Below are 12,441 nucleotides of genomic sequence, written 5' to 3'. Positions count from 1 at the left end.
CACTTTTAAAGAAAAGCAACTCTGTTGCAAGTTTTAATCACCTGTAGCTTTAGACATTTTGGAGAATGGCTAATGGGAAAGAAAAGCAGCAAAAGAAATTTTAAGAATACATCTTTCCTCTTCTTCATTTTGTGTCTTGAGCCATGAGAAGCACAGCTTAAAATGCACTATGTGAGAATAATCATTGCTAAACATTGATAAGAATTGAGTAGCCACATCAGGAATGATACAGAAACAATACCTTTTCCCACATCATGTCCTACCAACAAAAAAAGTCCTATCATTTTCAAATGTTATATCTTACATATTTAAAATATCCAAGAATTGGATATTGAAGGCAGAAATTGAAGGCAAAAATTATTATTTTATAGAATTCCACTTAAAGAGGTTAATTTATAATTTTCACTATACAGACTCAGGCATATCAGACAACCCCCCAATAACAAGTTATGTCATGAATGATATTTGATTCTCTGGAATTTTTGAAGGACTGCATAAAAAAAAGGCATGATGTAGAAGGAAAGGCTTTACATGACACTGAGCTATAAATATAAATGGAAAGCTTTTGAGAGACATATACAGTGTGGTGGCTAGAGTACCACACTAAGAAATCAGAGAGAGGCCTTTACTTAAGTGCATTAGTATAATGGGGTGTGTTGATATTTTGCATTTTAAATCTGGCATGTTGGAGCAGATGCTCTGACAAACTGTTTCTAAAACTAAGAGATGGCTCTCTACTCTGAAAGCTGCTTTCAAAAAATGTAGGCTCCTAGCAAAGGCCAAGTATGTAATCACTACATTTCACATCTCACTCTAAGACAATCCCTAGTAGAACATTGGTAGGATATCTAGGCATATTCTATTTTAACAAAAATCAAAAGAAAGTTACTAAAGACCAAATGAAAATGTCAGAATTCTTTTTTTGTCTGGAACAGAGCACCAATTTTAAGGTTAATTCTTAGAAACAGAACATATTGATTGTTTAATATGAGGTTAAAGCTATTCTTTTATTACAGTGAAAATGCTATATTTTACGATAGTTTAAGCCAGAAGCAGAGACCTTAAGAATGTGTTTAGTTTGCCTTATATCTCTTCTATATCAGCAGAACATAATATTTAACACTGCTAAGATTTCATACCCTATAAAATAAGGGTATCTTATTTGAATTTTGAATGACCAATTTCAGCTTAATCAAATCAGTGTATTGTAGTGCTTCAAAATTTTCTGATGGTGGGAGTATATTGTTGCCTCTTATGCTTATTTATTAAAGGATTTTTCTATCTCTAAGATGCTACAATTTCTGAAAAAATAAAAAGACCAAAGGGAAAACTGTAGAAAATAGTTCTATAAATAATTTTAAATATGAAAACATTTTACTTGCATTCAGTAAAGACTGCAACATTTAAATTAATTTTTAAAATATATAACATATACACTAGATGCTAAGCTTACACAAATAATCTATCCTACTAATAGTTTCTAAATGCAAACAGAGGATGTAGGAAAAAGCAAGTAAACAAGAATGTATTAAAGAAATCATCATGCTTTATTCTCTGTTTCATGAAGTTTCATCATAAATTGAGCCTGGCTTAGGAGGGGGAAAAGGTCTAATATTGCAGCCTCTGATCAAGCATGGATAACACCAACTTTTCAAATAAATATCCTGTCAAAAAGAGCGTACATGTCACCTGCCGAGGACCATTCCTTGTCTCCCCCTAGTCAGTACAAAACCTTGCTTACAATTTTATTTCTGAAGTAATTTATTCTGAAATTCCATCTTCAGATAATTGAAAATTGTATCCCCTTCTTCCCCTAGAGTACAAACTGTTTATTCTCTTCTGACATAATTCATTCTGAAATCCCATATTTAGACAATTATAAATTATATCATTTGTGTGTTTTCTCCACTAGTAGGAAGAAAAAGAGAAAAGAAAATCACTGAATTCTATTTAAAATTAAGAAACAGCAACATCTCCTTTTATGTCTGTATCTGCTATATTTTATGGGGCTATCCCCAAGTCTTCTTAGTGAACAGGTAGTTGTGCATGTTTCAGTTTTGAACCACTGAAAATCAATTAGTTGTTTCAGGTTAAGAAAAGCATTTATTACAAATTACTCTAATGCAGGAAGGACTTGCAATTTAATATTTGTCTATGGATATATTTCCAAGAAGCTGATCCTGCAATTTTTTAAGGGGACACTTTTCCCAATGGAATTTTAAAAATACCAATATTTTTATAACTAGTAAAGTAATGATGCATTTATATAAAAATCTTTTCAAGAACTATAAATGAATACTGTCAGTTTCAAAAACCAGGGACACAAAATGCTGCTCTAGTCAAGTAAATGTAAAGTCAAAGCATTCTGGAGATAACTACACTTGAAAGAATCATAACTTTATATGGGACAAGAGCTTCCAATTTGTAAACTGTAAGCAATTCATTTAAGTACTTACTTTATAGGTCACCCTCCTGACAGCAATAGAAATGAGAATCTGAATCTGATGTAAATAGTTTGGCATCATTATTTGGCTACTTCTCTCTTGCCTTAACATTCAGTGTCACCACCTGGATATCTTGCCAATTATCACACTTTATTTATTTATTTTCTCAATATTAAGTGTGCAGAAGCAATTTTTATTACAGAAGATACTCTAGAGACAGTCTTTTTTTTTTACATTATTTGATAAAAGAAAAACAAAACAGTATTGCTGCTACACTTTCACTCTTTAGTGTGCGAATTCTCTATATTCCTCCACTGATATCTAATGCAACAAAGACTGAGAACTGAATCTATTAATAACTCCTACAAAAAGTCCCAGTTGGTGAAAATATAGGGCTTGTATCAACTTCAAAAAAAAGACCTCAAGTCTTCAGCACTAAAGCCAGAAAAGGACAGCAAATCCTTTATAACACAAAATACCAGGAAAGAGAGGGCTACCTTTGGCTTTGTTTTTGTTATGTAAAATGCATTAAAGTGAGTCATCCACTTAAAATTACCTACTGGTGGTAGCTATAACCCAGTTTCAGGAACTAAAATAAATGCTTCCCAAAATGCCTGTTAGGTTATTCAGTGCACTTAGCCATAAATGTGAATGAAGATATGTAGGTGCACATATATGTATAGTTATTTGTATGTAAGTATATGAAATTATCTCCCTAATATTCTATTATGTTTCTTGTGAAAGTAGAGGAAATTATTCTTCATTCCCACACCTTCCAGGAGAATCTGGTTACCTTTAAAAACCGTATTCCCACAATAAACAGTAGGTTTATCATTTACAAGCCGTCTTAGTTTTGTGACAATGTGAAAAAAAATATTAAAACGGCCCTGTAAATAACTCTTTAGTCTTTCCTTAAGAAACCAGATTTGGTGACATCCCCCAATTTTCTATTGTTCATTTTAACTACAGAAACTGGATAGCTCAGCTTTGCTTGCATAGTTCAGCTAAAAAGAATACGAAGGAAAGGATAGCGTGTTTCTAGGACCCCCAGCAAGCCCACTACAAGAGACAAAACATTCGGAAGTCCTGGAGGGAGATACACTTCACAAAAGAATAGCTGTCAAGTGCAACCAGTCAATTGTCAACTAAACAAGTTTTGTTAACAAGGCAATTACAATCGAATCCGAGACCAAGTACAAGAGGTGTTAGCCCTCTGCTGACTCAGGATTGGAGAAAAAAAAAGATACATCTATATAAAACTCATATGTATGTGTCTACTAAATCTTAACAGAATCAAAGCTTTTCAGAGGGCCTGGTTACATGTGAACATGTGTCCGGCTGGAAACTTTTCTCTCAACACAGAGAAACTGTAAAGAGGGCAACTGAGAAATGGGTTAAAGTAGTGGAAAAGCCCTGGATTTTGAAAAGTCGCTTATTTTCTATGTGAATGTTTTCTTGCCTGAGACCGCCTAGCCCTGAACCCTACACCCGATGCGGGAGATTTCGTATTTCTTGTTTATTTTCTAAGCGCAAGCCCTGCAAATACCTCCTCATTTGTCATTTTCATCTTAGATTCTGGTATTTCTTCCCTCCTCCTCCTTTCCTCTCCCCCCCAAACAAGAGAACCAGGAACTCCTGGTAATTTACAATCCCCCGCCCCCAACTCTCTCTAGCTCTCTCTTTCTCTCTGCCTTCCTTGCTCTCTCTCTCTCTCTCAGTCACACACACACATACACACATAAAGATACACACACAAACATACACATACGCACACACACACACACACACATGCAGACGTTGTCCACATCTCTCGCCAGCCCCAACTCCTCGGGTGGACTTACGTGACTGCCGAAGGAAAAGGTTCTTCCAATGAAGGGTTGATCAGCAAAGATTGGAAAAGTGTCAGACTAAAGACTAGAAGCCAGCCAGCAGCCATCTTCGGGATAGAAGATCGATTCTCTCTCTTCCCCCCCGCTTCTCACTCCCTCCCCAACTCAGGGAAAAAAAAAAATAAAAATGATAATGAAACAAACCGGGAGGGAGAGGGGGACAGAAAAGGCAAAACACCAATGCACACACTGCAAAGAAAGACGCCTGGAGATAACGCAAGCAAGGTGCCAGAGATGGGGAGGGGCTCGGTGGGGGAGGTAGGGAGAGCAAAATCGAGATCTAGAATGAGGGACGGTGGAGAGAGAAAAACACACTAGACGCTCACTGCTACTCCCTACAGCAGCTTCATCTGATCAGCCGCCATCAGGGTTACTTTTGTAACAGATCTCGGCAAGCGCTCTCTTTTCTGTCTCCTCTCTCCCTCTCTCTGTTTCCTTCCCTGATTTATTCCCCTGATTGCAGAGTAGAAGGAGGAGGCGGAGGCGGGGGAGGAGGAGGGGTGACGGTAATGGGGAGGGGGAAGTAAGGAGGGGGAGTGAAGAGGCAGAGACTTGTGGAAAAGCGAGGTTTCTTCTTGCTTCTTCTCTGCAATGAGCAGACGGGCTCTGGGAAAGTCACAGGGTGGTGGTTGGGGGTGGGAGGTAGGAGGGGAGTGTGTCAGATGAGCCTAGAGGAGCCCGACCATGAGCAGCTCTCCATAGAAGGAAAGCATAAAAGGAACTCCCAAAGTCAGCATCTGAGCCCTCACCCGAGTCCCAGGGGTGGAGGAATGGTACCTAACCCCGTGGGGCTGTCAGTGGAAATGCAACCACCATCTCCCAGAAGGCATCCGAAGACAGTATCATACTCCAACAAAAGTGCTTGGCACGCTCTGAGATTCAGATCTTTGTGAGTTATTTTTGAACACGCTTGCAACGTTCTCCCACCCCTCCTCGGAGGCACCAGAATAAACTGCCTGCCTAGGAAACGTGGAGAAGCGATTTGACAACAGAAGTAGGAGGGCATTTAAAAAAAAAAAAAAACTGTTTTTTTAGAACCACTAATGATTTTCTACCAGGTGGCACTATTTGCCTGTGAGTGTCTGGGTCCTCTCCTCCGTGCCAGCTCAGATCCAGTCACATATCTGGTATCTCTGCTCTCACTAGTTACTGGGTTTGCAGCCTTGCAACGAGGTTGGTTGAAGAGCAGGGCAAAGTTAGGTGATGGAGGGGGTAGGACTGGTCCTGCTGTAAGTCTCTCTCATACATTTACCTGCATAGCAGGAATTTGCAGGGAGAAAATTCTTCACCAACCTAGAAGATTCATGGAAAGGTTGATAACAGATTTTTCTTCCAATACTTTCAGGCAAAAACCTGGGCACCCTTGGTTCGCCAGAGCTTCGACAAGGAGTCTACTCTGTCCAGTGTTCATGTTTGTGAAAGAAGAGACAGGTGCAACAGGCACCCGTACTCAAGTGAATGAACCTGAAACAGGTGGGATGGATGGAGCCAAAAGGAAACGAGGGAGAGGCAACCCTAGTCAGCTGTTGCCTGAATCCTCCTAATGAGTCACTTACATTTTGGAATTACTGATATAGGTGAGACGCAATAAATAAAATAATCTGCAAGGCAACAGGCTTAGTCCATTGCACTGTTGCTGGGGGGGGGGGTGTAGAATGTGGGTGCGGAGTGTCAAATGAGATAACATGTAAAATGCTTTGCAAACCTTAAGAGTGCTCCATAAATGCCAGCTATTATTATATTCATTATTTTGATTCGGTTTTACCTCTATGCATTCCCACTCTAACTACTGGCCCCCAAAGGGACTGGAGCAGGTTGTTGGGCAAAAAAAAAAGCTGTTAGGGATAATCAAGCTGCAGGTTGTAGAACTGCTAACAATGAACCAGGAATATAGTTTACTTTTCATATGGTAACATGAAATTACCTCCCCTAGTAATATCACCACTGACTTAGATGAGTGGGAGGCAGAAGATGGTTGGCAGTAATTTTAGAAAATGCTCTCTGTATTTATATAAAACCATATCACTAAAGCTGTATAAGAGCTGTGCTATTTGGGGGTGACTAGAAGGTTTCAGACCCAATACAATTTTATAATTCTTAAGATGAACTCAATGGAGCAAGGCCTTGGTGTGCCCTTCTATTAAAAAGAAATTCATAAAGCATACAACTCTTTATGGGCTATATATTGAGACAGTCCCTCTATAATTAATTAGTGGAAAGAGCTCTCCCTTTGAAGCCCAGGATCTGGGTTCAAATCCCTATTTTGTTACTTACAACTGGAAATTGAATAAAGTCAATTAATATTTATTACCCTCTAGGCTTGTTTCCTTATCTCCAAATGAGGCCTTTAGACTAGAGGATTTCTAAGATTCCTCCCAGTTCTCAGTCTATGAGCCTAGGAATATGGTTAAGAGAAAAAATAACATGCTAGAAAAGAATAATCAGTCATGGTCTCATGATCAGTATTGAGCTTAGTGCACGTACCTTTTATTTAATTTTTTTAAAAAAAGCTCTTTTACATTTCTAGTCTTTGTTTTTCAAATGTCCTCCCTTTCTCTAGCTTATTCTTAAATTTTCCCTTGGAAAGTGTCCTCCCTACCCCACCCCCAGGGATTTAACTTAGCTTTATATTATGCCAGGCATAAGGTGGTGAGGCAGTAGGAGCTCTATAAATGAGGAATGGAGTGGGATGTGATGGAATTGAACACTAGAGCACAGAAACGATATTTTATACAATTGAAGATGACATTTATTTTCTTTTTTTTTTTCAAGAATTGGATTACCAAATAGAACAGTAATTTTTTTCAACTGTTAATGATTCAAAAACAGATATTTTTGTCTTTGTCCTTTTTTGTTTTTTAAATCATGAGATTATACCTGCATTAACAATAGCCAAAATTTAGGTTCTCATTATCATTGATGTGATATGTTGGTATTATAGCAGCCTTGCCACACACACACAAAGTATTATGTTAATATATTATGTCAATTATTTCAATAATGAATCTAAACTTCCTACTGTGATCTGCTATGGTGCAGTCTTCCATCTTTCCAAATGTGGATTAAAAATGAAAGTATGTAATAAACTTTCATAAAACCTAGATCTTACTTTGTAATTAACTTAGTTGGACTTGAGTCAAATCTCAGTTATCTTTGATGAAACACTGTATATTTTTCAATATACAATTCTGTGAAATGAAATGTTGCTTGTACAATTCTAACTAAAGTATTTGGTTCACAATTATGCTTTTAAATCACAGTTGGCATTCTTTTATGAAATTCATTATTAATTACTTTAAAAAATATAAATCTTTTAATCAGGCATAGACAAAATATAGCTTTTATAGTCTGTATAAGGCAAATGAAGCAAGGTTGTTTTAAATATAATTTTATCTTTCTATTGGTGTTCCATAATATTCTAAATTGTCTGATTTCCATTCTCTTACATCAGAGAACATCATTAATTTCAAGACTTTGCTCAGTAAAAGCAACATAAGTGGATGTAGTTTCTGTGTTACATATATTTTAATCACCAAAGAAAACCTAGTGGCCACTTTGGATTGAACTTTCATTGTTCTTTCCATCATGATAGATAAATGTAGTGTTTATATGCTAAAGGGAAAGAGGGAGAGCAGATAAAATAGTTTTTGAGTTATCAACTAATGTTTAAATGACAAAATAAAGTAAATATCAAGATGAGCTAAAGTTTGATAGATGGAAATTTTACATTTAAATGGTAACCTAAGGAAGTAAATGTCAGGAAAATTTGATGCATAGAAGTGATTTTTTTTAAACATAAGCCTATGGCCAGTAATGCTTGTAGGAAGCCTATTGAGGCAGGTAGGTGGCACAATGGATAATGTTGGTTGAAGTCAAGAAGACCTGAATTTAAATCTTGCCTCAAACAACAGATTAGTGACAATTCCTCTCAGCCTTAGTTTCTTCAACTGTTAAATGAGGATAATAATAGCACACACCTCACAGAGCGGTTGGGAGGATCAAATGAAATTATATGTTTTGTGCTTCACAAACCTCAATAGAAATCACATAGAAGTGTTTGTACTTATAATTCTCATGCTCATTTACATAGGTTTAGAAAACCTAAGATAGGTCATACATTCACTAGTTCTTTTTCACTTAGAAAATTATGGCAAATGTCAGTAGCCTGAAATTCTAATATTGTAACAGTTCAGTGAGTGGTATTGATTTGGAGAATTTTTGTTGCTTTTAATATAATTTAGTTAAGACCTTGCTTTATGTGCCCATGATAAGCAGCCTAGCTAACATGCATATATATGCAATACTTCTCAGATTTCCTAGGTAACTGCTTAACTCATCTCAACTCTCCTGGTCCAGATAAAGCCATAGAGTCAAGATTAGAAATTCCTTTGATAATACCGAAGGCGTGTGCACTTAATATGATACTATGTGACCTTGAAGAAATCCCTGTATAGGCTCATGGAATCATTGTTTTAGACTTGTAAATATCTTAGAGGCCATCAGACTCAATCTCCTTATTTTACTCACTAGGAAACCAAGCCATAGAAAGTTTTAAAGATTTGCCTAGAATCATAAAGAGAGTAAATTTCTAATGTGTAATTTGGACACAGCTTTTTTTTAAACCAAGTTAAGTGCCCTGTCTTCTATACCAAGCTATCATTCTTGGCTGCTTTTTCCTTAATGGTAAAGTAAAAGGATTCTCTTAGATGTATTCTAAGGTAACACATCCTTACAAATCTAATATTATGAGATTCTATTTTGTAAGGCCAGGGATATTAATTGGAGCTGATTGTCAACATTCTTGAAAAGAATGATATTCAGTACTTTGGAAATGCAATGGAACCCCAACACAACCAAATTTTATATACAAGGATTAAAGATTCATGAATATTTCTGGCACATAGTAGAAATGCTTGTTGCTTGATGCATAAAATAACATCCCCTGAAATATAACTATAGTCAAAGTCTATTAAGCAGATGTTAATATTACTAGCTGAAAGACATATTTAAATATATGCACACACATGTCTTATATATGCATATATGAAATATATGTGTGTTATATGAATATATGGAACATATACATATAAACTTAAATATACACAATTGCAATATATTATAGCTGAGAAAATCTTTAGAGGCCTGCTAATCAAGATCTTTCATTGTGAAAATGGAGAAATTGAAATCCAGATGGATCATGTGACTTCTTACTGCAAGATCACAGAGCTAGTAAATGGCTGAGGTCCAACCCTGTTCTCCTGTCTCCCATGCCAATTATGGTTCTAGTACATCAAAACTTCATCTCTGTATATTGGTGTGCAAGTATGTGTGTGATGTTTGGAGGGGATAATGTATATTTTAGATAGATAAGTCAGTATGTAGTCCAGTGCAGGGGTGGGGAAACTGTGGCCTTGAGTGACCCTCTATGCTCTCAAATGCATCCCTCTGACTGAATCCAAATTCACAGAAGAAATCCCCTTAATGAAAGGAGAAATCCTTTATTGAATAAATTAATTATAATTATATATCTTTGTTATATGTTATATATTACATAGAATATATTATAATTATGTATTATATACAATATGTTAATCATAATTATGTGATATCTTATTGTATGATATATAATTATTATATGCTATATCATTACATTTTATCACATATAATAATGAAATTAAATATGAGCTCTTTATTAAATAAAATCTTTTTATTAAAAGTATTTGTTCTGTGAAGTTTGAATTCAGTTATAAGGCTGCACTTGAGGACCTAGAGAGCTACATGTAGCCTTGAGGGTGCAGGTTCCCCACCCCTGTTCTAGTGGCTACTCTTATCATTTTATTGCTATAGATAATTTCTAGTAAGGAAACCTTGCTTTACTAATGTAGATGAGCAAAATGATTACTACAACTTACTGTGGTGGAGTGCTTTTTATGGTACTGAGAGAAATGTCTTGCTCAGAATTGTATGACTAGTTTAAGAAACAGGAACTGAACAATCTTTTTGACTTCAATGCCAGCTCTCTATGATGTCACTTTAAGTCACATGTATATGTACATATGTGTATATTTGTTGTTATTATTGAGTCATTTTGGTAGTGTCTGATTCTTTGTGACCCTATTTTCTTGGCAGAGATACTGGATTGATTTGACATTTCCTTCTCCAGTTCATTTTACGGATGAGGAAACTGAAGAAAACGGGGTTAAGTGACTTGCCTAGGTACACAAAGCAAGTAGGTATCTAAGTCAGGATTTGAACTCAAGACCCTTGTTTGATCCACTGCACTATCTAGTTGCCCATATGTGTGTATACACATATACACACATTCATATATGTATACATACATATTCACACACATGTAATTATATATAATTTTTTAAAATCAAATTGACCTATAATTTCATTAGTTTAAAGGATTCCAAATGCTCAGCTTCTCTAGAAATGCATATCTGTATCTGTACCTACTCTGCAAGTTACCATCTGCACAGTACCTAGGTCACTTATCCAGTATCACACAGCCAGAATGTTCCAGAGGCAAGAATACACACACACACACACACACACACACACACACACACACACACACACATTGGTGTTGAAATCAATGAATACCAGCTCTGCTGCTTTCAACCTCTGTGAGTTAAAATCCTCCTACCTTGGATTCCTTATCTTTTTTTGTTTCCTTTTTGGAGGGGGGAAGGGAGGGCAATTGGGGCTAAGTGACTTTCCCAAGGTCACACAGCTATTATTTTGTGTTAAGTATCTGAGGCCAGATTTGAACTCAGGTATCAGATTCCTTATCTTAAAAATGAGTGAGTTGTACTTTTTGAAAATTTTTTCTAGTTCTAATTCCTAAAACATGAAAGCATGTTTTATTTAGAAAAGTCATCCATTAGACTATTGTGCTGAACATTCTTACAATATGTTACAGGAAGAAGGGTTCACTTAGAGTCCTCAGCTTCTCTCAAGGATCAAATCAGGTGCTACCCTGCCATGAAGGTCTTCATGATTCTGCTCATCCCACCGCCCTGCCCCCCATCCCAGCTAGTACTCTATCCCTCCTCAAATTGTACTTATTTGTAGATAGTCCTACTGAGCCCCATGTGAATGACAGCTCCTTGTCTATCTATGTTATTTCTTTGTCTTTGTGCCCAGCACAGCCCCCTAAAAAACAAAATCATTGCTTAACAAACACTTGTTGCATTGAATGAAAGTGAAGCAGATTTCTGATTAAACCTGTAGACTAGAAGTAAAATAGTTCAACTTCTATCAACAGATGAATAAAATAAATAGTTTACATTCATTTTATAAACATGAAAGGTTTGGAGGTACATGTTTTTGTCATTCTGAAGCTCATAAAAATGAATATATAAAGAATTCCAAATGTTTATTCTGCACATAAACCAGTGGAAGTTGTATTTGAGAGACATACTTCTCCCCTCTCCCCCACCCTAAACTCTAGTATCCTGAGTTATTGGAGAAATAGAATCTCCCCCAAATCCCTTATGGGAAAATCATCTTTTATCAGGCCATAACTATCATTAACATATAACAAGTACCAGGTATTTGAATGTGGTTTTGTTAGTCCGTGCCTAGAGAAGTTTTGTGTCTCAGAACTTAGAATTTAAATATATAAGTATATATTAAAAGGTATGTGAAGTTGTCATATAATATTTTGTATTATGTATTGGTTTTGTTGCTCTTATTTAAAATTTGCAAATGAGTTTCAACCTATTATTAATAAATTAGGTTGTCAGGGGCAGCCAGGTAGCACAGCAAGTAAGAGCACCGGCTCCAGTGTCGGGATGACCTGGGGATCGAATCCGGGCGCAGACACTTAGCACCCACCCAGAAACACCTGGCCGTGTAACCTTGAGCAAGTTACTTAACCCCTATTGCTTTAAAAAAAAATAAATTAGGTTGTCTCATTAGGGACACTATGAAGAGGGGGAATTGATTTAATAAATTTGTTTGCATTTGTGAAGACCTTCAATAAAACATTAAACCTAATGTTTGAATCTCAAGCTATCCACCTTTTTACATTGATGCTGACTTAAAAATATTACTTGCTGAATGTTTTGTTGGTCTGCCCTGTCATTTAAGGGTCAACT

General features: G+C 36.3%; 1 protein-coding gene and 1 long non-coding RNA gene across 2 annotated transcripts in view; one reads left to right on the top strand and one right to left on the bottom strand.

Moving 5' to 3' along the window:
- The window catches only part of LOC138176024 (voltage-dependent calcium channel subunit alpha-2/delta-1-like), a 164,400-nt gene extending 159,613 nt beyond the window's left edge, over nucleotides 1–4,787 (bottom strand). Inside the window, exon 1 of the mRNA XM_069106748.1 lies at nucleotides 4,286–4,787. Coding sequence (XP_068962849.1) covers nucleotides 4,286–4,380 — 95 coding nt within the window. The 5' untranslated portion in view covers nucleotides 4,381–4,787. The remainder of the gene's footprint in view (nucleotides 1–4,285) is intronic.
- A 271-nt stretch (nucleotides 4,788–5,058) lies between these two features.
- Nucleotides 5,059–11,998, top strand: LOC138176025 (uncharacterized). Its single transcript, XR_011172147.1, has 4 exons — nucleotides 5,059–5,222; nucleotides 5,679–5,910; nucleotides 10,463–10,562; nucleotides 11,262–11,998. It is a non-coding gene; the product is annotated as an uncharacterized lncRNA (long non-coding RNA).
- The last annotated feature ends 443 nt before the right edge of the window (nucleotides 11,999–12,441 follow it).

Source organism: Petaurus breviceps, unplaced genomic scaffold (assembly GCF_028583685.1).
Source record: "Petaurus breviceps papuanus isolate PSGF00001 unplaced genomic scaffold, PetGlider_PUasm1.0 80, whole genome shotgun sequence".
NCBI lineage: Eukaryota > Metazoa > Chordata > Mammalia > Diprotodontia > Petauridae > Petaurus > Petaurus breviceps.
This window is presented reverse-complemented; position numbering and strand designations above follow the sequence as displayed.